Raw genomic sequence first — 25,691 nt, 5'->3', positions numbered from 1 at the left:
CATTTGAGATGCCAGGGTTTCAGGGGGGTGGCTTAACCTGCTGTGCCACAGTGCCAGTCCCGAGGGTATGTTTTAAATTTGGTATAGCTTCAAACTAACAGAAAAGTTGCTAGAATAATGCAGGGACCTCTTATATACTCTCACCTACTCATGTTTCCTTTTCTAATACTTTAACGGTTTTATGTCCCAAATTTAGAACTCTTTATCCTGGTGACCATACAACTACATGAGATATGGTGACAAGAGATATAAGATATATGTTGATCTTTTTTTAAATAGATATATAGCTGTCCCAATAGCATTTATTTAAAAAAAATCTCCTCATTAATTTTATCTACCACTTTATTACATGGGAAATTTCCATATAATGTAGGGGTATATTTCTGGAATTTTTATACTCGTCCATTGTTTTGTCTTGTCCTATACCAACACCATACCATTTGAATCATCGAAATTCTATCATATATTTTAATAAATGATGATAGTCTCTACCTTGTTAATTTCACTTGTATCTTGGTAGAAGATTTTTAGAATAAAGTTCTCTGGCAACAGATTTTTGTTTTGTTTTATTTTCCTAAATAAGTGTTCCTGATGAATGTGATCTTTTCCCTTAGAACTACAGTATGCTAACACTGTGATGCGCTTTGATTATGTCTGGCTTCGAGATCACTGCCGGTCAGCATCTTGCTACAACTCTAAGACTCATCAGCGCAGCCTGGACACTGCCAGTGTGGATTTATGTATCAAGCCAAAGACCATACGTTTGGATGAGACCACGCTCTTTTTCACTTGTAAGTGGACAGGAGACTTATTATTTGGGTAACTCTTCTATGGAACAATTATTTGTGAAAATTGGATTTTCCCTTTCCAAAAAGGGCATTCTTTTAGTTATATTTCTCTTTTTTCCCTTGCTTTGGAAGCATTTTTTATGCATCTTGTTTTTCTCTTTAGATAAAATCATGATCCACAGCTAATACCTTATGTAAAGGTGAGCCCAAAACTTTCCCTCTACAATAGGGAACATGACAAGGATGTCTGCTCTCACTACTCTCATTTAAAATCTAATCCCACCATTCTTATTAATCATAATATTGAACATTGTAGTCACTACAATAAGGCAAGAAAAAGATGAGAATTGGGGGAGTGAACCCACAAATAGAAGATCTCTCTCTCTCTCTCTCTCTCTCTCTCCCCACCTTGCTCTGTTACTTTGCCTTTAAAATAAATAAATATTTTAAATGGGCAAAGAATCTGTGTAGATATTTCTCAAGACATATAAAAGACCAACAGATGTATGAAAAAATATCAATAATAAGAGAAACATGAATTAAAGCCATAGTTCAACCTTTTAAAATGGCTATTATCAAAAGGATAAAATATAACAAATGTTGATAAAGATGTAGGGAGAAGGTAACCCTTGCAGACTGTTGATGGGAATGTAGATTATTGAGAAGTGTGGAGATTCCCCCACCCCAAAAAAGTAGAACTACCATATGATCCAGTAATCTCATTAAGAGGTATATATACAAAGGAAATGAAATCAAAGAGGCATCTGCACTCCCATTTTACCACGGTGGTTTATAGATCATAATTTAACAATTAAAATATTTTTAACTATTTACAAAACTTAAAATATTCTTAGAGTGTCTGATAAATTATAAATTAAACTTTATCATTGGAACTGAGGCCAAAAGTTTCCTAAATGTACTTTACTCTATCATTTCATAACCTGCTAACCTGGGAAAAAAAGGTAACATTGAATATTGAATCTTAAGTGTAAGCAATTAAAATTATATACAATATAATGATGCTATCCACTGGGTCAAATTCATGTTACAGGGGTAATCCTTCTAAGCAGTAACATATTAGTAGTTTCATATTTCTGACTGTTAATGCCTCGAATAAAGATGGATTGTGCCTTGTGGCCTATAATTCACTTCAGTGAGTACATATAGGGAGAGAATGGAGTAATAAAATCAACCCAACTGTCCACTGAGAGAATCAATCACACTTTCTAGAATGGAACATTTGTTTGATAGAAAAGAAAATAATTTTCTTCTTTTCCAATTGCTGTTGTTGATGCTACTTCCTGCTTCTCCATCAGCAAACTGTTCCTCAGTTCTTTTCTCTGGGTTGGCCCCCTTTTTCCACCACTATCTTGGTGCAGTTAGGTAGATTCTCCTAAGTGCTTTCTCTCTATTTATTTTTTTTTGAAGACCCATACTGTTTGTCACAATGGGTGTATGAGTTACATTCACAGTGCTATGGTTTGAACAGAATTTAGCTCCCAAATTTAAACTCCAAAGTCATGGTTTGGTGGTTCTAGCAGGGTGGAGGCTTTATCCAATTATGATGTTCAGGAGGTGGGCCTATGAGGAAGTACTTAGGTCATTAGAAGCATACCCTCAGAAGGTAGTTCTCCCAAGGAGGTTGGTTATAAAAGCCAAGCTTGGCCCAGCCACTGTCTGCTTCCTGGATCACCATGTAATCATTCCTCCACACACATTTTGCCATTGCCAATTCTCTGTCTTCACCAGATGGCCAAACCAATGGGGTCCACCCAATCCTGGACTGTGAACCTCCAAAATCATAAGCCAAGATTAACTTCCTTCCTTCTTAAGTAGCTTTTCTTAAGTGTTTATTGTAATGGTGAAGTCTAATATACCCACCAACAGTGTACAAGGGTTCCTTTGTCTCTGATCCTACACATTCGAACTGGATTTGGGTAATAGGTCATTGTGGTTTTCATTTACATTTTCCTAGTGAATAGTGATGGTGAGCATTTTTCCATATGCTTGCTGGCCGTTTATATGTCTTATTTTTTTTGAATGGTTATAGATCATTTTTTTAAACTTTTATTTAATAAATATAAATTTCCAATGTACAGTTTATGGATTACAATGGCTTTTCCTCCCCATAACTTCCCTCCTACCTGCAACTTTCCCATCTCCCACTCCCTCTCCCATTCCATTCACATCGATTCATTTTCAATTATCTTTATATACAGAAGACCAACTTAGTATATACTAAGTAAAGATTTCAGCAGTTTGCACCCACACAGAAACAGAGTGTAAAATACTGTTTGAGTACTAGTTATAGCATTAATTCACATTGTACAACACATTAAGGACAGAGATCCTACATGAGGAGTAAGTGCACAGTGACTCCTATTATTGACTTAACAAATTGACACTCTTGTTTATGGCATCAGTAATCACCCTAGGCTCTAGTCATGAGTTGCCAAGGCTATGGAAGCCTTTTGGGTTCACCAACTTCGATCTTATTTCGACAAGGCCGTAGTCAAAGTGGAAGTTCTGTCCTCCCTTCAGAGAAAGGTACCTCCTTCTTTGATGGCCCCGTTCTTTCCACTGGGATCTCACTCACAGAGATCTTTCATTTAGGTCTTTTTTTGCCAGAGTGTCTTGGCTTTCCATGCCTACAATACTCTCATGGGCTCTTCAGCCAGATCTGAATGCCTTAAGGGCCGATTCTGAGGCCAGAGTGCTGTTTAGGACATCTGCCATTCTATGAGTCTGCTGTGTATCCCGCTTCCCACGTTGGATCGTTCTCTCCCTTTTTGATTCTATCAGTTAGTATTAGCAGACACTTGTCTTGTTTGTGTGATCCCTTTGACTCTTAGACCTATCATTGTGATCAATTGTGAGCTGAACTTGATCACTTGGACTAGTGAGATGGCATTGGTACCTGCCACCTTGATGGGATTGTATTGGAATCCTCTGGCACCTTTCTAACTCTACCATTTGGGGTAAGTCAGATTGAGCATTTCCCAAACTGTACATCTCCTCCCTCTCTTATCCTCACTCTTATATTTAACAGAGATCACTTTTCAGTTAAATTTAAACACTTAAGAATAATTGTGTGTTAATTACAGAGTTCAACCAATAGTATTAAGTAGGAGAAAACAAAATACTAAAAAGGGATAAAGTATTAAGTTGTTCCTCAACAGTCAGGACAAGGACTGATCAAGTCACTGTTTCTCACAGTGTCCACTTCACTTCAACAGGTTTCCTTTTTGGTTCTCGGTTAGTTGTCACCGATCAGGGAGAACATATGATATTTGTCCCTTTGGGACTGGCTTATTTCACTCAGCATGTGTGTCTTCTTTTAAGAAATGTCTATTTACCGCCGGCGCCGCGGCTCACTAGGCTAATCCTCCACCTTGCGGCGCCGGCACACCGGGTTCTAGTCCCGGTCGGGGCACCAATCCTGTCCCGGTTGCCCCTCTTCCAGGCCAGCTCTCTGCTGTGGCCAGGGAGTGCAGTGGAGGATGGCCCAAGTGCTTGGGCCCTGCACCCCCATGGGAGACCAGGATAAGTACCTGGCTCCTGCCATCGGATCAGCGCGGTGCACTGGCCGCAGCACGCCTACCGCGGCGGCCATTGGAGGGTGAACCAACGGCAAAAAGGAAGACCTTTCTCTCTGTCTCTCTCTCTCACTGTCCACTCTGCCTGTCAAAAATTAAAAAAAAATGTCTATTTAGGTGTTTTATCCAATATTTAATCAGGTTCTTTCATTTTCCTTTTACTGTTGAGTTCTTATAAATTCTGAGTATTAACCAGTTGTGCAGTTTGCAAATATTTTCTTTAGTTTATGGTTTTTTCCCATTGTTTCCTGTGCTGTGCAGAAGCTCTTTATTTTGTCTATTTTTTTGCTTTTGTAGCCTATTCTTCTGGGGTATTTTCCAAAAAGTCTTTGTCCCACCCAATGATGGGAAGTATCTTCCTGCGTTTTCACCTAGTAATTTCATAGTTTGGGATCTTACACTCAATTATTTAATCCATTTTGAGTTAATTTTGGTTTATGGTGAGTGATACATTATTCTACAAGTGGATGTCCAATTTTCCCACTACCATTTGTTGAAGAGAGTGTCCTTTTTCACATAAGTGTTTTTGACACCTTTGTCAAAAATCAGTTGTATTTTTTTCTGGGCTCTCTATTTTGTTCCATTAGCTTATGTGTCTTTTTATGCCAATACCATGCTGTTCTGGATACTATAACATTTTAATAGATTTTGAAGTCAGATGATGTGATGTCTCCATCTTTTTTCCTTTTAGTTAATATTACTTTGGTTATTCATGGTCTTTCATGGTTCTATATGAATTTTAGAATTTTATTTTTTAAATATTTATTTATTTATTTGAAAATCAGAGTTACAGAGAGAGGAGAGGCAGAGAGAGACAGAGAGGTCCTCGATCCAATGGTTTACTCCCCAATTGGCCACAACAGCCAGAGCTGTGCTGATCCGAAGCCAGGAGCCAGGAGCTTCTTTCGAGTCTCCAACATGGGTGCAGGGGCCCAAGGACTTGGGCCATCTTCTACTGCTTTCCCAGGCCACAGCAGAGAGCTGGATCAGAAGTGGAGCAGCTGAGTCTCAAATAGGTGCCCATATGGGATGCTGGCACTTCAGGCCAGGGCATTAACCTGCTGCACCACAGTGCTGGCCCCAAATTTTAGAATTTTAAAACAATTTCTGCCAAGAAATGCCATTGGTATTTTTTTTAGGGATTGCATTGAATCTATAGGTTTCTCAGGGTAGTATGAGCATTTTAACAATATTAATTGTTGCAATCCATAAACATGAGATAAAGTGGGAAGAAGAATCACTTCCTGGTCACTGAAGTATGAAAACAATGTATTATTTTTGGAAAGACAGAAATATAGATCAATGGAATAGAATAGAAATCCTAGAAATAGATCCTCACAAATATAGTCAACTGATCTTTGGCAAAAGCCATTCAGTAAAGTATAGACTTTTCAACAATTGGTGCTCGTGCAATTAGACATCCATGGAAGAGAGAAGGAAATTTCACTCTAAGTCTCACAACTTATAAAAAATTTAACTCAAAATAGATAAAAGACTTACATGTCAAACATAAGGAGAGCACCTTCAGGTCCTGAATGTGAGTAAGACTAAATAACTCTCAAACTCCAATTAGAAAATGAATAAAAGACATACACAGATATTTTACCAAATATTATATACAAATGGCAAATAAACATGTGGAAAGATGTTCAGCATCACTATTAGAGAAGTGAAAATTAATATCACAATGAGATCTCACTATTATAACTATCAGAATGACAGAAATGAAAAATAATGACAACAGTAAATGCTGGAGATGATGCAGAGAAATTCTATCAGTCATATACTGCTAATATGAATGTAAAATGATACAACGACTCTGGAAAAACAGTTTTGGGCATCTCTTAAAAATCTGAACGCATGGGGCCACCGCTATGGAGTAGCAGATAAAGCTACCACCTTCAGTGCCGGCATCCCATGTGGGCAATAGTTTGAGTCCTGGCTGTTACACTTCCAATCCAGCTCTCTGCTATGGCCTGGGAAAGCAGTAGAAGATGGCCCAAATGCTTGGGACCCTGCCCCCACATGGGAGACCCAGAAGAAGCTCCAGGCTTCTGGCTTTGGATCAGCGCAGCTCTGGCCGTTGTGGCCATTTGGGGAGTGAACCAGTGGATGGAAGGACCCCGCCCCCGCTTCTGCCTCTCTAACTCTGCCTTTCAAATAAATAAATAAATCTTAAAAAAATTCTAAGCATGAAACCACCATATAACCAAGAAATCACACTCCTTGGCATTTGTCCCAAAGATACAAAAATCTGTGTTCACTCAAAAAGCTGTATATTAATGTTCATATTGGGTTGCATTCTCAGCTTCTAGCTCTGGCCTGGCCCAGCCCAGGCAATTGCAGACATGTAGAGAGTGAACCAGCAAATGGGAGCTTTCTGCCTCCCTATTTGTCTCTCTCTGTCTCCCTATCTCGCAAATAAAAGAAAAAGCATGACATAGGAAGATTTATTTGAAAACAGCCAACTTGGTAAAATATGTGCAAAGTATACAAAAAAGATTAAATCCACTTATAATATAAGGTACTATTGCCAATTTGTAAGAAAAGCACTAATATTCAAATGTGAGAAATGAGCAGACAAATCATTAAATTAAAAGTCAGCCAACATTTTCTGTAAAGGACCAGATGGTAAATAATTTTAGGCTTTGTGGGCAGTATGGTCTCTGTCACAGCTATCCAGCTCTTAACTGGAAGGGTGAAAACAGCTATAGAATATATGTAACCAAATGGAAGTGCATGCCTTCCAAAACCAGTGTTACAAAACAAGTGCCAAATTTGGCTCATAGACAAGTTTGGTGACCTCTGCATTAAAAAAAATAGATATCTAACAAATACAAAAATGTTATTAGTCTTATTAGTAAGCAGATAAATTCTAATTAAAGTTTGCAAAATAGTCTAAACTACCAGGATTTACCTTAAACAGAAAACTTTAATTTGTCAAACTAGAAAGGAATGTATTTAAAAATAATAACATTCTGAACATTTTTTCATGTGTCTGTTGGCCATTTGGATTTCCTCTTTTGAAAAATGTGTATTTAGGTCCTTGGCCCATCTCTTAAGTGGGTTGTTTGTTTTGTTGTTGTGTAGTTTCTTGATCTCTTTGTAGATTCTGCTTATTAATCCTTTATCAGTTGTATAATTTGCAAATATTTTCTTTGGCACATATATATCACTTTATTGCATTTTGTTAATGTTATATCACTTGACAGAAATGCCCTGTCTAAACCATTTAGAAGAGGAAGACAGCGTACAAGAGTACTGAACTTCCATAAGCAAGAAGGCAGAGTTTCTGTCCCAACTGTTGCACAGGTTGAGGATCCCTAATCTGAAAATCTGAAATCTTGCCAGATTTTGGTAAGGCGTATGCAAATATCCCCAAATCTTGAAAACTCTAAAATATGAAACACTTCTGGTTCCAAACACTTCAGATAAGGGATCCTCAACTTGTATTTATTAATTGTGTGATCATGAGTGATTCACTGACTGAATTTTTCTCCATCTGTGAAATAAAGATTAGTTTCTTCTGGCTGAAACATTCTGAATTCTTTTGTAGTTGGGAGATAGAGATGGGGGCAAGCAGAGAGAATGTTGAGTATGCTAAAAACCTACTGGGATTATCATTATTTGATGACTTGATGAATATTCCAGAAAGTCCTTTACTAAATAGCTATAACTCCACAAATCTATTCACCTTCTGAGGGGATTTGTTTATTACTTCATTTGTTTGTGAATCCCACTCAACCCACAAATATTTCAATGTCAGAAACACTCTAGGCACTTATTTTGTTTTCTTTCTTTCGTTATTTATTTATATGAAAGAGTTACAAGAGAAAGGAGATGAGGAGAGAGAGAAAGAGAGAGAGAGAGAGAGAGAGAGAGAGAGAGAGAGAGAGAGAGAGAGGTCTTCCATCCGCTGGTTCACTCCCCAGTTGGCCACAATAGCCGGAGCTTCGCCGATCCAAAGCCAGGATCCAGGAGCTTCCTCCGGGTCTTCCCACACGGGTACAGGAGCCCAAGGACTTGGGCCATCTTCTACTGCCTTCCCAGGCCATAGCAGAGAGCTAGATCAGAAGTAGAGCAGCCGGGACTTGGACCAGTGCCCATATGGGACGCCGGCTCTGCAGGAGGCAGCTTTACCTGCTACGCCATGGCACCAGCCCCTGTTTTCATAAACAATAAAGAACTCAGCATTTTTTAAAATATCGTTACCTAATATATACTAAACTGATCTTTTATATATAAAGAGAATTGAAAATGAATCATGATGTGATTGGAAGGGGAGAGGGAGCGGGAAAGGGGAGGGTTGTGGGTGGGAGGGAAGTTTTGGGAGGGGGAAGCCATTGTAACCCATAAGCTGTACTTTGGAAATTTATATTCATTAAATAAAAGTTTAATAAAAATATTTATTGATTTAATTGAAAAGCAGAGTTACAGAGAGGGAGAAACAGAGATATGCACACACACACACACAGAGAGAGAGTTAGAGAGTTTCCCATCTGATGGTTCACTCCCCAAATGGTCACAACAACTGGAGCTGGGCTGATCTGAATCCAGGAGCCAGGAGCTTCTTCTAGGTCTCCCACGTGGGGCCATCCTCTGCTGCTCTCTTAGGCCATTAGCAAGGAGCTTGATCGGAGTGAGCAACTGGGACTGGAACTGGTGCCCATATGGGATGCTGGCACTGCAGATAGCAGCTTAACCTGCTATGCCACAGTGCTATCCCCAAGGATAGCATTTTTAACCAATAAATTGTTCATATTATTTATAATAACTATCTAATGCATTTTATTTTCCCCTTAAAAGGGCCAGATGGTCATGTGACTAGATATGATTTGGATTGGCTGGCAAAAAACAGCTACGAAGGGCAGAAACAGAAGGTTATCCAGCCTAGAATATTATGGAATGCTGAGATCTACCAGCAAGCTCAAGTTCCATCTGTAGATTTCCAGAGCTTCTTAGAAACTAATGAGGGACTGAAGAAGTTTTTGCAAAACTTTCTGCTCTACGGAATTGCATTTGTAGAAAATGTCCCTCCCACTCAGGAGCACACAGCAAGGTTGGCAGAAAGGATCAGCTTGATCAGGTAATTCGTTAGTTTTCTGAAATCCACAGTAATTATTTTCTACAGCATAAGTACCAATGAAGAAATGTAATAGGTATGGTCTCCCTTGTTTACAAACCAGAATATTTTGTAATCTGAATAAGGAGACTCCCACTTTTAGTGCTTTATTTGAGGACTAGGTTTATAATCTCTAAAGATACTTATATGTTAAATATAATAAAGTCACTGATGTATTTTTCTAGACCAGTGATCCTCAAAGTGACAAGTATCATTGTACATGACAAAGAACACTGAGTGTAAGTAACTAGGTAGTAGTCCAAGTTATACCATCAAGATGTGTGATAATAGGCAAGTCCATTACACACACACACACACACATAAACACTCAACTCCCCCTCCTCCACTGACCTGTATACATTCCCATCTGCTCAGAAGAGGATTAAATAGGTTGGTATATAAAGATCATCCATTCTTGACTTTCTGTGATTGCTAAGGTTTGATTCAGAGGCTAGTTGTTAATAATACTGCCTTATCATATTGTATAGCACTTAACCAACAAATTCGGATCTATATTTAATTTGGGTCATTATAGTAGTCCAGATAAATGTGTGTTTTATCCCCTGTCCTATGGATGAGGCACCTGATACTCGGATATAGTAAGTAGTTTTCTCAGGGTTGCTCTGCTAGTAAGAAATAGAACTGGAATTGAAATAGTTTGTTTCCTTGTTCTAAAAACAGTGCTGTTTTTATTACCATTCTGCAGTTCTAGGTGGTATATAGATTGATCTGTGTTGTTAAATGTGATAGAAATCTACATTACTATAATTAGCACTTTCATTTTACTTAATAAGTCCAGATATAGTTCATTGTGTAGCAGACAGTATGCTGTGCCATTTGCTCTGTGTCAACAACATTTAACTCTTTCTGTTTGAAACAAAGTGAGAACTTTCAAGTGAAAGAAACTGTGCTGGTAAGCAAGAAATTTAGGAGGTTTTGGCAATTTTAGTTCAAAACAAAGATCATTGCCCATTTAGACTTGGCGTTCCCAGAAGATGAACTCTAAAAGTTAAAATATTAAAGTGACCTTTAGTCAGATCTGAACCCACCAGGACAATAATTACAAAAGCCCTTGTCTCTACTGTTGAGTAACAGTGATTTTTTTTCTTCCATTTGTTTAATTTCTTACTTAGTGGAGGATTAAGCATATGATTATAAAATAAATTGAAAGTATATCATTGTAAAAATTAAAAGAAATAATAAAGAGGGATGAGGGAGGGTGGGAGCATGGGTTTGAGGGTAGGGTGGGAACTGTCACTATGCTCATAATTCTGTATATATGAAATACATGAATTTTTTACTTTATGTAAATAAAAATTATTTTTAAAATGAATTAAAGTTAGGAGACTATTCTAAGTCTTTTATGAATTTTACATTGTTGAAAATTTCCTCTTTATTGTTATTTTTACCTAAGGAAATGAAAAATAAAATGGGAAGTTGAAAAAAATATGATGTATACCTCAAGAATAGATACAAAAATGATATAGCAAGTCTCAGTAAAACTATCCCTTTTTCTTTCCTTATTTCTGTATTGCCAAAAGATGAGTGAGGGTCTACATTAATTACTTCTATGTAACATGAAGAATATGGAAATTTTTCAATCACCCTTGAAAATTGGAGTATCCGGAAAAAGAAAGAGGGGCGGAGCCAAGATGGCGGATAGTGAGGACGTGCGCCTTAGTTTGGGAAAATAAAGTTTCATAAAAGTGGAATTACTGTAGCCTCAGGAAAAGACTCAAGAAAAAAACTGCAGAGGAAATGCTTCCGGATCTAGTGGATGTGAAACAGAGGACTTACAGGGAGCCCACCGCGTGGAAAACCAACCGAGACGAGCCGAGCGGCGGGAGACGAGCCAGAGCCACAGAATCTCGCCAGCGCGGGAACCGGAGGAGGGTAAGACAAAGACCTCAGAAACCCGAGACATTGGGGGGGGGGAACAGAGGCCTCTCCCTTCACTAACCAAGCAAAACAAAGAGCACCGCGATTTTACATATGTAAAGCGCAGCCAAACTCAGTAACTTTAGCGAAACTCGAGAACACATTGAGGGCTGCATAAACTCTTTGTGTGGTCCCAGGGGTAGATCAAACGAATACTCACAGAGGCCAGATTTCAACTACCCTCAACTCCACTCCCAACTGAGTCAAAAAAAAAAAAAAAAAGAGAGAGAGAGAGCGAGCCAGCAAGGAGCAAGTGAGTGAGCAATCTGGGAGAGTCGCTCTTTACACAGCCTTAAACCTGAAGAATCAAGCATAGCTCTCTGGCCACACCCATCACAGCCCCTAAGGATTCAACAAAGCAGACAGCTCACTTAGAGGCATAGTATAACGAGAAAAAAAAAAACACCGCAGCAAAAAAAAAAAAAAAAAAAAAAACCATAAATTATCTCCAACATGCCAAACAACAAACATAGAAGCCGAGGTAACAAGAGCAAGGAAGACACTATGACGCCCCCAAGTGAACAAGACACGCCAATGCAAGATTATGAAGATGAAGAGATAGAGGAAATGCAAGAAGCAGATCTCAAAAAATTGATAAGAACATTAAGAAGTTCTCAAAAACAAATTCTTGAACTACAGAAATCCTTAATGGACAAGATAGAAAATCTCTCCCATGAAAATGAAATATTAAGAAGGAATCAAAATGAAATTAAACAACTAGTAGAACAGGGAACTGAGATAGTGACCAAAAACCACAATGAAATGAAGAACTCAATAGATCAAATGGCAAACACATTAGAAAGCCTTAAAAACAGAATGGGTGAAGCAGAAGAGAGAATATCGGAATTAGAAGTCAGAGAACAGGAAAGGAAACAGTCAAATCAAAGAAAAGAAGAAGAAATCAGAAATCTAAAAAATACTGTCAGGAATCTACAGGATACTATTAAAAAACCCAACATTCGGGTTCTAGGAGTTCCTGAAGGCATGGAGAGGGAGAAAGGATTAGAAGGCCTTTTTAGTGAGATACTAGCAGAAAATTTCCCAGGTTTGGAGAAGGACAGAGACGTCCTAGTACAGGAAGCTCATAGAACCCCTAATAAACATGACCAAAAGAGATCCTCACCACGACACGTCGTAATCAAACTCACCACAGTGAAACACAAAGAAAAGATCCTAAAATGTGCAAGAGAGAAACGCCAGATTACTCTCAGAGGATCTCCAATTAGACTTACAGCTGACTTCTCATCAGAAACCCTACAAGCCAGGAGAGAATGGCGAGATATAGCCCAGGTACTAAGAGAGGAAAAACTGCCAGCCCAGAATATTATATCCTGCAAAGCTCTCATTTGTGAATGAAGGTGAAATAAAGACCTTTCACAGCAAATAGAAATTGAAAGAATTTGTCGCCACTCATCCAGCCCTGCAAAAGATGCTTAAAGATGTGTTACATACAGAAACACAGAAACACGGTCACCAATATGAGAGAAGGTAAAGGAAGGAAACCTCACAGCAAAAGACCACAAGAATCTCAAACCAGATATTAGAAAATATATTTGGCAAATGGCAGGGCAAAGTTACTCCTTCTCAATAATCACATTGAATGTTAATGGCTTGAACTGTCCAGTTAAAAGACACCGATTGGCTGATTGGGTTAAGGAACAAAACCCATCTTTTTGCTGCTTACAAGAAACTCATCTTTCCAACAATGATCCATACAGACTGAAAGTGAAAGGCTGGAAAAAGATATACCATGCCAACAGAAATGCAAGAAGAGCGGGCGTAGCCATCTTAATATCGGACAACATAAACTTTACCACAAAAACTGTCAGGAGAGACAAAGAGGGGCACTATTTAATGATTAAGGGATCCATTCAACAGGAAGATATAACAATTATCAATGTATATGCACCTAATCACAGGGCACCAGCTTATTTAAAAGACTTGTTAAGGGACTTAAAGGGAGACTTAGACCCCAATACAATAGTACTGGGGGACTTCAATACTCCACTCTCAGAGATAGACAGATCAACAGGACAGAAGATCAACAAGGAGACAGCAGATTTAAATGACACTATAGCCCAAATGGATCTAACAGATATCTACAGAACATTTCATCCTACATCTAAGGACTTTACATTCTTCTCAGCAGTATATGGAACCTTCTCTAGGATTGACCACATACTAGGACATAAAGCAAGTCTCAGCAAATTCAAAAGAATTAGAATCATACCATGCAGCTTCTCAGACCACAAAGGAATGAAATTGGAAATTAGCAACTCGGGAATCCCCAGAGCACGTGCAAACACATGGAGATTGAACAACATGCTCCTGAATGAACAATGGGTCATAGAAGAAATTAAAAGAGAAATCAAAAATTTTCTGGAAGTAAATGAGGATAACAGCATAACATACAAAAACCTATGGGATACAACAAAAGCAGTGTTAAGAGGAAAATTTATATCAATAGGTGCCTACATCAACAAATTGGAAGGACGCCAAATAGATGAGCTTTCAAGTCATCTCAAGGATCTAGAAAATCTGCAGCAAACCAAACCCAAACCCAGTAGAAGAAGGGAAATAATTAAAATCAAAGAAGAAATCAAAAGGATTGAATCCAAAAAACACATTACAATAAATCAGACAAATGAGGAGCTGGTTTTTTTGAAAAAATAAACAAAATTGACACCCCATTGGCCCAACTAACTAAAAAAAGAAGAGAAAAGACCCAAATCGATAAGATCAGAGATGAAAAAGGAAACATAACAACAGACACCACAGAAATAAAAAGAATCATCAGAGATTACTACAAGGACTTGTATGCCAGCAAACAGGGAAATCTATCAGAAATGGACAGATTCTTGGACACATACAACCTACCTAAATTGAGCCAGGAAGACATAGAAAACCTAAACAGACCCATAACTGACACAGAAATTGAAACAGTAATAAAGGCCCTCCCAAAAGAAAAGCCCAGGACCAGATGGATTCACTGCTGAGTTCTACCAGACATTTAGAGAAGAACTAACTCCAATTCTTCTCAAACTATTCAGAACAATCGAAAAAGAGGGAATCCTCCCAAATTCTTTCTATGAAGCCAGCATCACCTTAATTCCTAAGCCGGAAAAAGATGCAGCATTGAAAGAGAATTACAGACCAATATCCCTGATGAACATAGATGCAAAAATACTCAATAAAATTCTGGCCAATAGAATGCAAAAACACATCAGAAAGATCATCCACCCAGACCAAGTGGGATTTATCCCTGGTATGCAAGGATGGTTCAACGTCCGCAAAACAATCAACGTAATACACTACATTAACAGGCTGCAGAAGAAAAACCATATGATTCTCTCAATAGACGCAGAGAAAGCATTTGATAAAATACAACACCCTTTCATGATGAAAACTCTAAGCAAACTGGGTATGGAAGGAACATTCCTCAATACAATCAAAGCAATATATGAAAAACCCACGGCCAACATCCTATTGGATGGGGAAAAGTTGGAAGCATTTCCACTGAGATCTGGTACCAGACAGGGATGCCCACTCTCACCACTGCTATTCAATATAGTTCTGGAAGTTTTAACCAGAGCTATTAGGCAAGAAAAAGAAATTAAAGGGATACACTTTGGGAAGGAAGAACTCAAACTATCCCTCTTTGCAGATGATATGATTCTTTATTTAGGGGACCCAAAGAACTCTACTAAGAGACTACTGGAACTCATCGAAGAGTTTGGCAAAGTAGCAGGATATAAAATCAATCCACAAAAATCAACAGCCTTTGTATACACAGGCAATGCCACGGCTGAGGAAGAACTTCTAAGATCAATCCCATTCACAATAGCTACAAAAACAATCAAATACCTTGGAATAAACTTAACCAAGGACGTTAAAGATCTCTACGATTTAAACTACAAAACCTTAAAGAAAGAAATAGAAGAGGATACCAAAAAATGGAGAAATCTTCCATGCTCATGGATTGGAAGAATCAATATCATCAAAATGTCTATTCTCCCAAAAGCAATTTATACATTCAATGCAATACCAATCAAGATACCGAAGACATTCTTCTCAGATCTGGAAAAAATAATGCTGAAATTCATATGGAGACACAGAAGACCTCGAATAGCCAAAGCAATCTTGTACAACAAAAACAAAACCGGAGGTATCGCAATATCAGATTTCAGGACATACTACAGGGCAGTTGTTATCAAAACAGCATGGTACTGGTACAGAAACAGATGGATAGACCAATGGAACAGAATAGAAACACCAGAAATCAATCCAAACATCTACAGCCAACTTATATTTGATCAAAGATCCAAAACTAATCCCTGGAATAAGGTCAGCCTATTCAATAAATGGTGCTGGGAAAATTGGATTTCCATGTGCAGAAGCTTGAAGCAAGACCCATACCTTTCACCTTACACAAAAATTCACTCAACGTGGATTAAAGACTTAAATCTACGACCCGAAACCATCAAATTATTAGAGAGCATTGGAGAAACCCTGCAAGATATAGGTACAGGCAAAGACTTCTTGGAAAAGACCCCAGGAGCACAGGCAGTCAAAACCAAAATTAACATTTGGGATTGCATCAAATTAAGAAGTTTCTGTACTTCAAAAGAAACAGTCAGGAAAGTGAAGAGGCAACCAACAGAATGGGAAAAAATATTTGCAAACTATACTACAGATAAAGGGTTGATAACCAGAATCTACAAAGAAATCAAGAAAATCCACAACAACAGAACAAACAACCCACTCAAGAGATCGGCCAAGGACCTCAATAGACATTTTTTGGAAGAAGAAATCCAAATGGCCAACAGACACATGAAAAAATGTTCAAGATCACTAGCAATCAGAGAAATGCAAATCAAAACCACAATGAGGTTTCACCTCACCCCGGTGAGAATGGCTCACATCCAGAAATCTACCAACAATGGATGCTGGAGAGGATGTGGGGAAAAAGGGACACTAACCCACTGTTGGTGGGAATGCATACTGGTTAAGCCACTATGGAAGTCAGTCTGGAGATTCCTCAGAAACCTGAACATAACCCTACCATACAACCCAGCCATCCCACTCCTTGGAATTTACCCAAAGGAAATTAATTTGGCAAACAAAAAAGCCATCTGCACATTAATGTTTATTGCAGCTCAATTCACAATAGCTAAGACCTGGAACCAACCCAAATGCCCATCAACAGTAGACTGGATAAAGAAATTATGGGACATGTACTCCATAGAATACTATACAGCAGTAAGGAACAATGAAACCCAGTCATTTGCAACAAGATGGAAGGATCTGGAAAGCATCATGCTGAGTGAATTAAGCCAGTCCCAAAGAGACAAATATCATTTGTTTTCCCTGATCGGCGACAACTGAACACCAAAGGGGATACCTGTTGAAGTGAAATGGACACTATAAGAAACAATGACCTGATCAGTTTTGTCCTGACTCTAGATGTACAATGTAATACTTTATCTTTTTTAGTATTTGTTGTTGTTGTTGTTGTTCTAGTACTATTGGTTGAACTCTGTAATTAACACACAATTATTCTTAGGTGTTTAAATTTTAACTGAAAAGTGATCCCTGTTAAATTTCAGAGTGGAAATAGAGAGGGAGGAGATGCACAATTTGGGACATGCACAATCAGTCTTGCCCCAAATGATGGAGTTAGAAATGTGCCAGGGGATTCCAATACAATCCCATCAAGGTGGCATGTACCAATGCCATCTCACTAGTCCAAGTGATCAATTTCCATTCACATCCGATGGCTCCTATAGGTCTAAGAATCAAAGGGATCACACAAACAAGACAAGTGTCTGCTAATACTAACTGATAGAATCAAAAAGGGAGAGAAAGATCCAGCATTGGAAGTGGGATACACAGCAGACAACACTCTGGCCTCAGAATCAGCCCTTAAGGCATTCGGACCTGGCTGAAGAGCCCATGAGAGTATTGTAGGCATGGAAAGCCAAGACACCATGGAAAAGAAAAAAAAAAGAAGAAGACCTAAATGAAAGATCTCTGTGAGTGAGATCCCAATGGAAAGAACGGGGCCATCAAAGAAGGAGGTACCTTTCTCTGAAGGGAGGAGAGAACTTCCACTTTGACTGTGACCCTACCGGAATAAGATCAAAGTCAGCGAACCCTAAAGGCTTCCATAGCCCTGGCAACTCATGACTAGAGCCTAGGGAGATTACTGACGCCATGAACAGGAGTGTCAAATTGTTAAGTCAGCAACAGGAGTCACTGTGTACTTACATCCCATGCGGGATCTGTCCTAAATGTGTTGTCTAATGTGCAGTGATGCTATAACTAGGACTGAAACAGTATTTTTACACTTTGTGTTTCTGTGTGGGTACAAACTGATGAGATCTTTACTAATTTTATACTGAATCGATCTTCTGTATATAAAGATAATTGGAAATGAAAAAAAAAAAAAACCTGGTGTTAAATTGGAAACGGCATAGAAAATTAATTAATTTTTTAAAAATATTATGTAGGATCTCTGCCTTTAATGTGCTGTACACTCTTATTTAATGCTATAACTAGTATTCCAACAGTATTTTTTTTTCACTTTGTGTTGCTATATGGGGGCAAACTGTTGAAATCGTTACCTAATATATACTAAACTGATCTTTTGTATATAAAGAGAATTGAAAATGAATCATGATGTGATTGGAAGGGGAGAGGGAGCGGGAAAGGGGAGGGTTGTGGGTGGGAGGGAAGTTTTGGGAGGGGGGAAGCCATTGTAACCCATAAGCTGTACTTTGGAAATTTATATTCATTAAATAAAAGTTAAAAAAAGAAAAAAAAGAAAGAGGGAAAAAAAAAGAAAATTGGAGTATCGAAGATATTGAAAAAATTACATCATTATGGAAGAAATAATGTTAATAAAAGAGAAGAGCTGTAAAAATAACACAATAATAATTTTTTTAAAAAAAAATCACTGCTAGAAGCAACTATATTATCTTTTTTATGAAAGGAAGGTGAGCACTTGGAGGAATCTTGAATGTAAAGGCTATTAAAAGTGGACACATCGAAGCGTAGGGTAATACTCCAAGCTTTCAGAATACGTTATACTTCAAGTTTTCCCATCAACTTCTTAGAATATTAACCAGTAACAGATTTGTCAGACCTGATATGGTGTTCAACTATCATTTTTACCTTGTGGATGGAAATATGAAACAAAAAATGTGTTATTATGTTTGAATAATTAAGAAAGTACTGGAAAGATTTTTTGGGAGACAATAATCATAATTTCCAATAGCTAACAGATCTTCCTTTATTTCATTTGACAGAGAAACTATCTATGGGAGGATGTGGCATTTCACTTCAGACTTCTCCAGAGGTGACACTGCATACACAAAGCTAGCTCTGGATAGGCACACTGACACTACCTATTTTCAAGAGCCCTGTGGGTAGGTGGAATGGACTTTTACTGAGTAGCATCTTTACATGTGATGATCTTGAATGACTTCTTAGTCATTTTCCAGTCTCTTTGAACCAAAATAACATTTGCTGCTCCAGATTTGTATAACTGTTTTTTTCTCTTCCCCTAGAGATGTGATCATTTTGAAATACCCTAGCTCAGTCTTTTTCGTACTCATGGGAATAAAAATATTAAGTGATTAAAAACCCTCCTTACTTCATAAATGTAGTTTTACATTTGTTAAAATTAAGTTTTTCTCAAAGTAAATTTAACTTACCAAAAAAAAGTACAAGTTAACTGTTAGTTTTGGGATTTGCATAGTTTTCCTGCATCTAGTTATTAAATTATTGCAAAGAGGTCAACCCCTACAAATGTGACTGCTTTGGGTATGGTATTGAGAGAATTTTAAATCTGATTTACAAGAAGATTGAGAGGATAAATGACTGAGAAATAGCCCTTTCAACATAGAATCAGAAGCTACTGAGCCAAATATGATATATATCATACTTAATTTTCATGCTTTCAGAGATCCTGCTCAGTGTTATAAATGTATGGAGATAAGAGGAAAATGGATGAGAAGCAGCTGGATAAAGGTTGAGGTTCAAATATTGACTAACTCTTCCCTTATGATCATCACCAGAGATAAGAAACTGTGCTTTTAATTTAACTCTTTAGATAAAATGGCAAGGACAAAGTAGATTAGCAGTATAGTTGTAGTGGTTCAAAGTTCAGGTTATTACTGTGGAAGACAATATGGAGATACCTCAGAAATCTAAATATAGACCTATCATATAATCCAGGCATCCCACTCCTGGGAATTTACCCAAACCAAAAGAAATCAGTGTATGAAAGAGTTATCTGTACCTCCATGTTCATTGCAGCACAATTCATAATAGCTAAGATATGGAATGAACCCAGATGTCCATTAACTGTTGGCTGAATTAAGAAATGATGGTATATATATACTATGGAGTACTACTCAGCTGTAAAAACAAAAATGAAATCCTGTTTTTTGTAACAAGATTGTTGCAACTGGAAACCACGGTACTTATTCAAATAAACCAGTCCAAAAATGACAGATATCATGTTTTCCCTGTTCCAACATAACTTATAGAACCTGAAATGTAATGTATTGGAGTGAAATAGACATTTTGAGAATCGATGATTGCTTATAGCCCTTGTCTCTTCCATTGAGGAACAGTGTTTTGTTTTGTTTTGTTTCTCTTCATACTATTTGTTGAATTCTTTTACTTAGAGTGGGGTTAACTATACAAAAATAAAGTATATTGAAAATAGACCATTGTAAAAATTAAGAGTGGGAATCTGAGATGCATGGGGAGGAAGGGTTGGAACATGGGGGGGAGGGAAGGTAGGGGGGGAAGAGCCACTAAGTTCCTAAATCTGTATATATGAAATATATGAAACTTGTATGACTTAAATTAAAATAATTGTTAATAAAAAAAAAGACCTCAAAGTTCAGGTTATGGCTTAAGCTATACTTGCATTTGCATCCCATATACTGGCTTTATGATCTTGGACAAGTTATTTTATCACCCTGTGCCTCAGCTTCTTCATCTGTAAAATGAGATTAATAATAAAATCTATCCATTAGTGTTGCTAAGGGATTAAAGTACATGATATATTTAGAGCATTTGACATACTACTTGACACCTAATAAATGTTCAATAAGTATTAGTATTGCTATCATTTTAGCCATTGCCATCATTGTTGTGGTTTGCCTTGTCTTTTATAAAGCTTACCATTGCCTTGGATCTTGCCTTTTCCATCCTCCATGTTCAACCTTTCCCTATCTATTGACTCTTTCCAATAAGCCTTTCATATCTATATTCTCTACTTTTGTACACTTTCCAGGACATTATCTTCCTCTAACTACAGCCATGTCTTGCCTTCCAACCATTTTATGGCTAAGCTTATTAAAAGAATTATCTTTTATTCTTATTGAAAGAATTATATTTTAATTGATTTTCATTCTTACCTCTCATTGACTCCTCAAACTCATAGACAGCCAGTTTTCCCAACCCCTTCCCCCAACATTACAATTACTACCTCTGAAATCAACAGCACCTAACTTATTGCCATATCCAGTGTACATTCATCCTACTTGTCCCCTGGGGTATACCATTAATCACTATCTATTTTTAAATATCTCTTATTTCCCAGTTTTCTTTCTATTTCTCTCACCATTTTTCCTCAGTCTTCTTTGCTGGCTTATTTTCCTATGACCATGTCCTAAGTAATATTGTTCCTCAAGGTTTTTTCCCTGCCCTTCTTTTCATACTTGAAATGACTCTCCAAATGACTTCTCCAATGCACATGGCTTTAACTACAGTCTACAAAATCTCCCTCTATTGTGCTATTTTTAAAAATTTTATATATTTCTTTGAAAGTCAGAAATACAGAGTGAGAGAGAAATCTTCCATCTGCTGGTTCACTCCCCAAATGGCTGCAATGGCCAGGGCTGGGCCATACTGAAGCCAGGATCCAGAAGCTTCTTCTGGGTCTCCCATATGGGTGCAGGGGCACAAGGACTTGGGCCATCTTCTACTGCTTTCCCAGGCCATAGCAGAGCTGGATCAGAAGTGGAGCAGCCGGGACTTGAACTGGTGCTCATATGGGATGCCGGCACTGCAGGCAGCAGCTTTACCCACTATGCCACAGCACAGGCTCCTGATGCATCTATTTTAACATTCCCTTAAATTGAACACATTTCTCAATTGCTCATCCTCCTCATTATCATCCAGTCATGCATCTGCCTGCATTCTCTCTTTTTTCTTTTTTTGACAGAGTTAGACAGTGAGAGAGAGAGAGACAGAGAGAACAGTCTTCCTTCCATTGGTTCACTCCCCAAATGGCCACTATGCCTGGTGTGCTGTGGCCGGCGCGCTGCGTGGATCCGAAGCCAGGAGCCAGGTGCTTCCTCCTGGTCTCCCATACGGGTACAGGGCCCAAGCACTTGGGCCATCCTCCACTGCACTCCCGGGCCACAGCAGAGAGCTGGAGTGGAAGAGGAGCATCCAGGACAGAATCTGGCACCCCAACCAGGACTAGAACCCAGGTGCCAGCTCCGCAGGCAGAGGATTAGCCAAGTGAGCTGCAGCGCCGGCCTCTCTCTCCTAATAAATAGCACTATCATCTTTAAAGCTGTGCAGGTGAGAAAACTGGAGTCACTTTAGATTCTTGACTGTCCTTCATCCTCCACATCAAATAGTTATCAACTCCTGCCAGTTCTACCACTGTAGTGTCTCTCAGGTATGCACTCTTCTCTATCAAATGCCTCTCTAAGCTCAAGCCCTCAATAACTTATCAACTATTTAAGTTATCCAAGTTGTTTTCAAAGCTTTTTGTCATCTTGCTTTCTACCAGTCCTTTGTCCACACTACCGCCATAGTCAGCTCTTTAAAATGTTAATATGAGCATAGAGTTTCACAGTTTAAAATCATTCTGTTGTTCTCTGTGCTATGCCAAGAGGAATTTCTGACTTTCTTCCTTGAATAAACCTTGTGATTTTACATCAGCATATTTGGTCATACTGTTTCTTTGCCTGGAATGCTCTCTTCTCAGCACCTCAATCTCATTCTAGTCCAGTTCTTGCTCATTCTTTAAGACTAAGCCAAGCCACCCACACCCTCCTCCAAAACATTTCTTTACACAACACTCCACCAGAGCAGATCATTCTTTTGTTTATTGTCTTACTGTCTCTTGAATACAATTTTATTATAGTACCTATCATATTTTATTCGTACATTTTGCTTTGCCTCTTCTTAATAGACTATGAGCTTCTTAAACACTGAGGCTATGGGTGGGCATTTGGCCTAGCTGTTACAGCGCTACTTGAGATATACACATCCCATACTAGAGGGTCTGGGTTTGAGTCCCAGCTCTGGCTCCTGACTCCAGCTTCCTGCTACTGCAGACCGTCTGAGGCAGTAGTAATGACTGAAGTGATTGAGACCCTGATCAAGTTCCTGGCTCCTGGCTCCTGGCTTTGACCTCCAGCTGCTGTGAGCATTTGGAAAGTGAACTAGCTGATAGAATCTTTCTATTTATCTGCCTCTCTCTCTGCCTCTGTCTCTTTCTCTATCTCTGTTCTCTCAAACAACTAAACATTAAATGATTAAAAACACATCTTATTCATGTATTCCCAAGCCCAGCACATATAGGCTTCAATACGTATCAAGTGTATTTAGAAGAAACCTCCAGTGACATTACTATTCCAAATCTCGAAAACTGTACAATTGGACATGAGGGGGAAAACCATTAGAAAATGTTATGTCTTTCTTTTCTTTTTTGTTTTACAATGACATACTTTCAGTTTATTTTGTAATCATAAGTTCAACCCTCCACTAAGTATTCAATAAATAGTAAGAAGGGAAAAAAACACCATTCCTCAACAGCAGAGACAAGGGCTATAAACAATAATCAAATCTCAAAATGTCAATTTCATTCATATACCTCACTTTTTTTGTATTCTATTAGTTACCACAGATCAGGGAAAACACAATTTTGTCTTTTTGGGCCTGGCTTATTTCACTAAGTATAATGGTTTCTAGTGGCATTCATTTTGTTGTAAAATACAGGATTTCATTCTTTTTATGGCCAAGTAGTATTCCATAGTGTTTATATACCACATTTTCTTTATCCAGTCATCAGTTGATAGACATCTGGGTTGATTCCATATCTTAGCTATTGTGAATTGAGCTGCAATAAACAGGGGGTACAGATAACTTTCATATGCTGATTTCATTTTATTTGGGTAAATTCTCAGGAGTAGGATGGCTGGGTCATATAGTATATCTATTTTCATATTTCCAAGGAATCTCCATACTGTTTTCCACAATAGCTGTAATAGTTTTTTATGAAAAGAAAGTGACACAGACAGACTCAGAAATGATTTCATATATAATTTTCTGTAATTTTGATATGTTCTCTATTCTCCACTGAACAGAATTTTCTTTTCTTTGCACTCTAGTATTCAAGTGTTTCACTGTCTTAAGCATGAAGGAACGGGTGGCAGGACACTGCTGGTAGATGGATTCTATGCAGCAGAACAGGTACTTCAAAAGGCACCTGAGGAATTTGAACTCCTCAGCAAAGTACCACTGAAGCATGAATATATTGAAAATGTTGGAGAATGTCAGAACCACATGATAGGGGTTGGGCCAGTGTTAAATATCTACCCGTGGAATAAAGAGCTCTATTTGATCAGGTGAGTACCAAATAACTATCCCCTAGTGTAATGAATTTACCAAATATTAACATTTTACTGAAATGAAGATCCTTAAGATCCCTATATCTACCACAATATAATCTTGCTATTCTATGGATTTTTATTGTACACCATTTTACATTCTTATTATAATTCTTGTGGAATAATAAGTAGACCAACAGCCAATGAACACTACATTTTGGGATGGCAGAATTTGGAAGTAGTGTGTTTAAAATGAAAACACTGTCAAAATGGAAAATGGTTATTAAGTTCTCTTCAGTAACCAAACATCTTCAATACCCAAATGCATGATGACAAAAACATTTATGTCTGTAGGCCAGATTTATGTGAAGCTCCTGACCAGTGTATCCAATTTTTGGCTGGATATCACCACTTAGATAGCCTGTAGAACCAAAAAACATGTTATATTCAAGCAAAACTCATCCATCTTCTCCCATTTTAAGCATTTTCCTCCACTTGTTTTCCCAGTTTCATTGATTAGGTGGTTACCACCTCCATCCACCAAGTGGCCCAAATGAAAGACAAGTCATCTAACTTTTCCCTCTCCTTGACACCACCCAACCAATCTTATCAACTCTGACTCCTAACTTTTTCTCCAACCATCCACTTACTGCTTTCTATTCACAATTCCACAATTTTTCAGTGAGACCACTATTATTTTTCTTCTATACCAGTGCTAAAATCTTTTAACTCGTCTCCTTACTTCCACTGTGAACCTTCTTCTATTCATTTTTCATGCTATTGCAAGAGCAGTCACTCCAAAATACAAGGCTTAACTTATTGCTCCCCTGTTAAGATCCTTCTGAATTTCCTCAATGTCTTTTTTTCAAGGTTTTTATTTAACGAATACAAATTTAGTATGTACAGCTTTTAGGGATAGAGTGTTTCTCTCCCTATTCCCGCCCTCCCACCCCCATTCCCATCCCACCTCCTACTCCCTCTCTCATTCCATTTTTCATTAAGATTCCTTTTTAATTGACTTTATATACAGAAGACCAACTCTATACTAAGTAGAGATTTCAACTGTTTGCACCCACACAGACACACAAAGTATAAAGTACTGTTTGAAGACCAGTCTTACTGTTAATTCTCATACTACAACACATTAAGGACAGAGGTCCTACATGGGGAGTAAGTGCACAGTGACTCCTGTTGTTGACTTAACAATTGATATTTATGATATCAGTGATCACCTGAGGCTCTTGTCATGAGCTGACAAGGCTATGGAAGTCTTTTGAGTCCACAAACTCCATCAGTATTTAGACAGGGCCATATGCAAAGTGGAAGTTCTCTCCTCCCTTCAGAGAAAAGTACATCCTTCTTTGATGGCCCCTTCTTTCCACTGGGATCTCACTCACAGAGATCTTTCATGCAGAACATAGTTTTTGCCACTATGTCTTGGCTTTTCATGCCTGAAATGCGCTCATGGGATTTTCAGTCAGACTCGAACGCCCTAGGGGCTGATTCTGAGGTCAGAGTGCTGTTTAGGGCATTTGTCATTCAATGAGTCTGCTGTGTGGCCTGCTTCCCTGTTGGAACATTCTCTCCTTTTTAATTCTAT

The 25,691-nt window shown here is 38.2% G+C and overlaps 1 protein-coding gene across 2 annotated transcripts in view; it reads left to right on the top strand.

Moving 5' to 3' along the window:
* The window catches only part of TMLHE (trimethyllysine hydroxylase, epsilon), a 73,576-nt gene extending 49,463 nt beyond the window's left edge, over positions 1–24,113 (top strand). For both annotated transcript variants that reach the window (XM_062185133.1, XM_062185132.1), the window contains exons 3-6: positions 615–791; positions 9,191–9,470; positions 18,752–18,871; positions 23,873–24,113. In XM_062185133.1, coding sequence (XP_062041117.1) covers positions 615–791; positions 9,191–9,470; positions 18,752–18,871; positions 23,873–24,113 — 818 coding nt within the window. The remainder of the gene's footprint in view (positions 1–614; positions 792–9,190; positions 9,471–18,751; positions 18,872–23,872) is intronic.
* Positions 24,114–25,691: the final 1,578 nt, after the last annotated feature.

This window comes from Lepus europaeus, unplaced genomic scaffold (genome assembly GCF_033115175.1).
Source record: "Lepus europaeus isolate LE1 unplaced genomic scaffold, mLepTim1.pri SCAFFOLD_28, whole genome shotgun sequence".
Taxonomy (NCBI): domain Eukaryota; kingdom Metazoa; phylum Chordata; class Mammalia; order Lagomorpha; family Leporidae; genus Lepus; species Lepus europaeus.
This window is presented reverse-complemented; position numbering and strand designations above follow the sequence as displayed.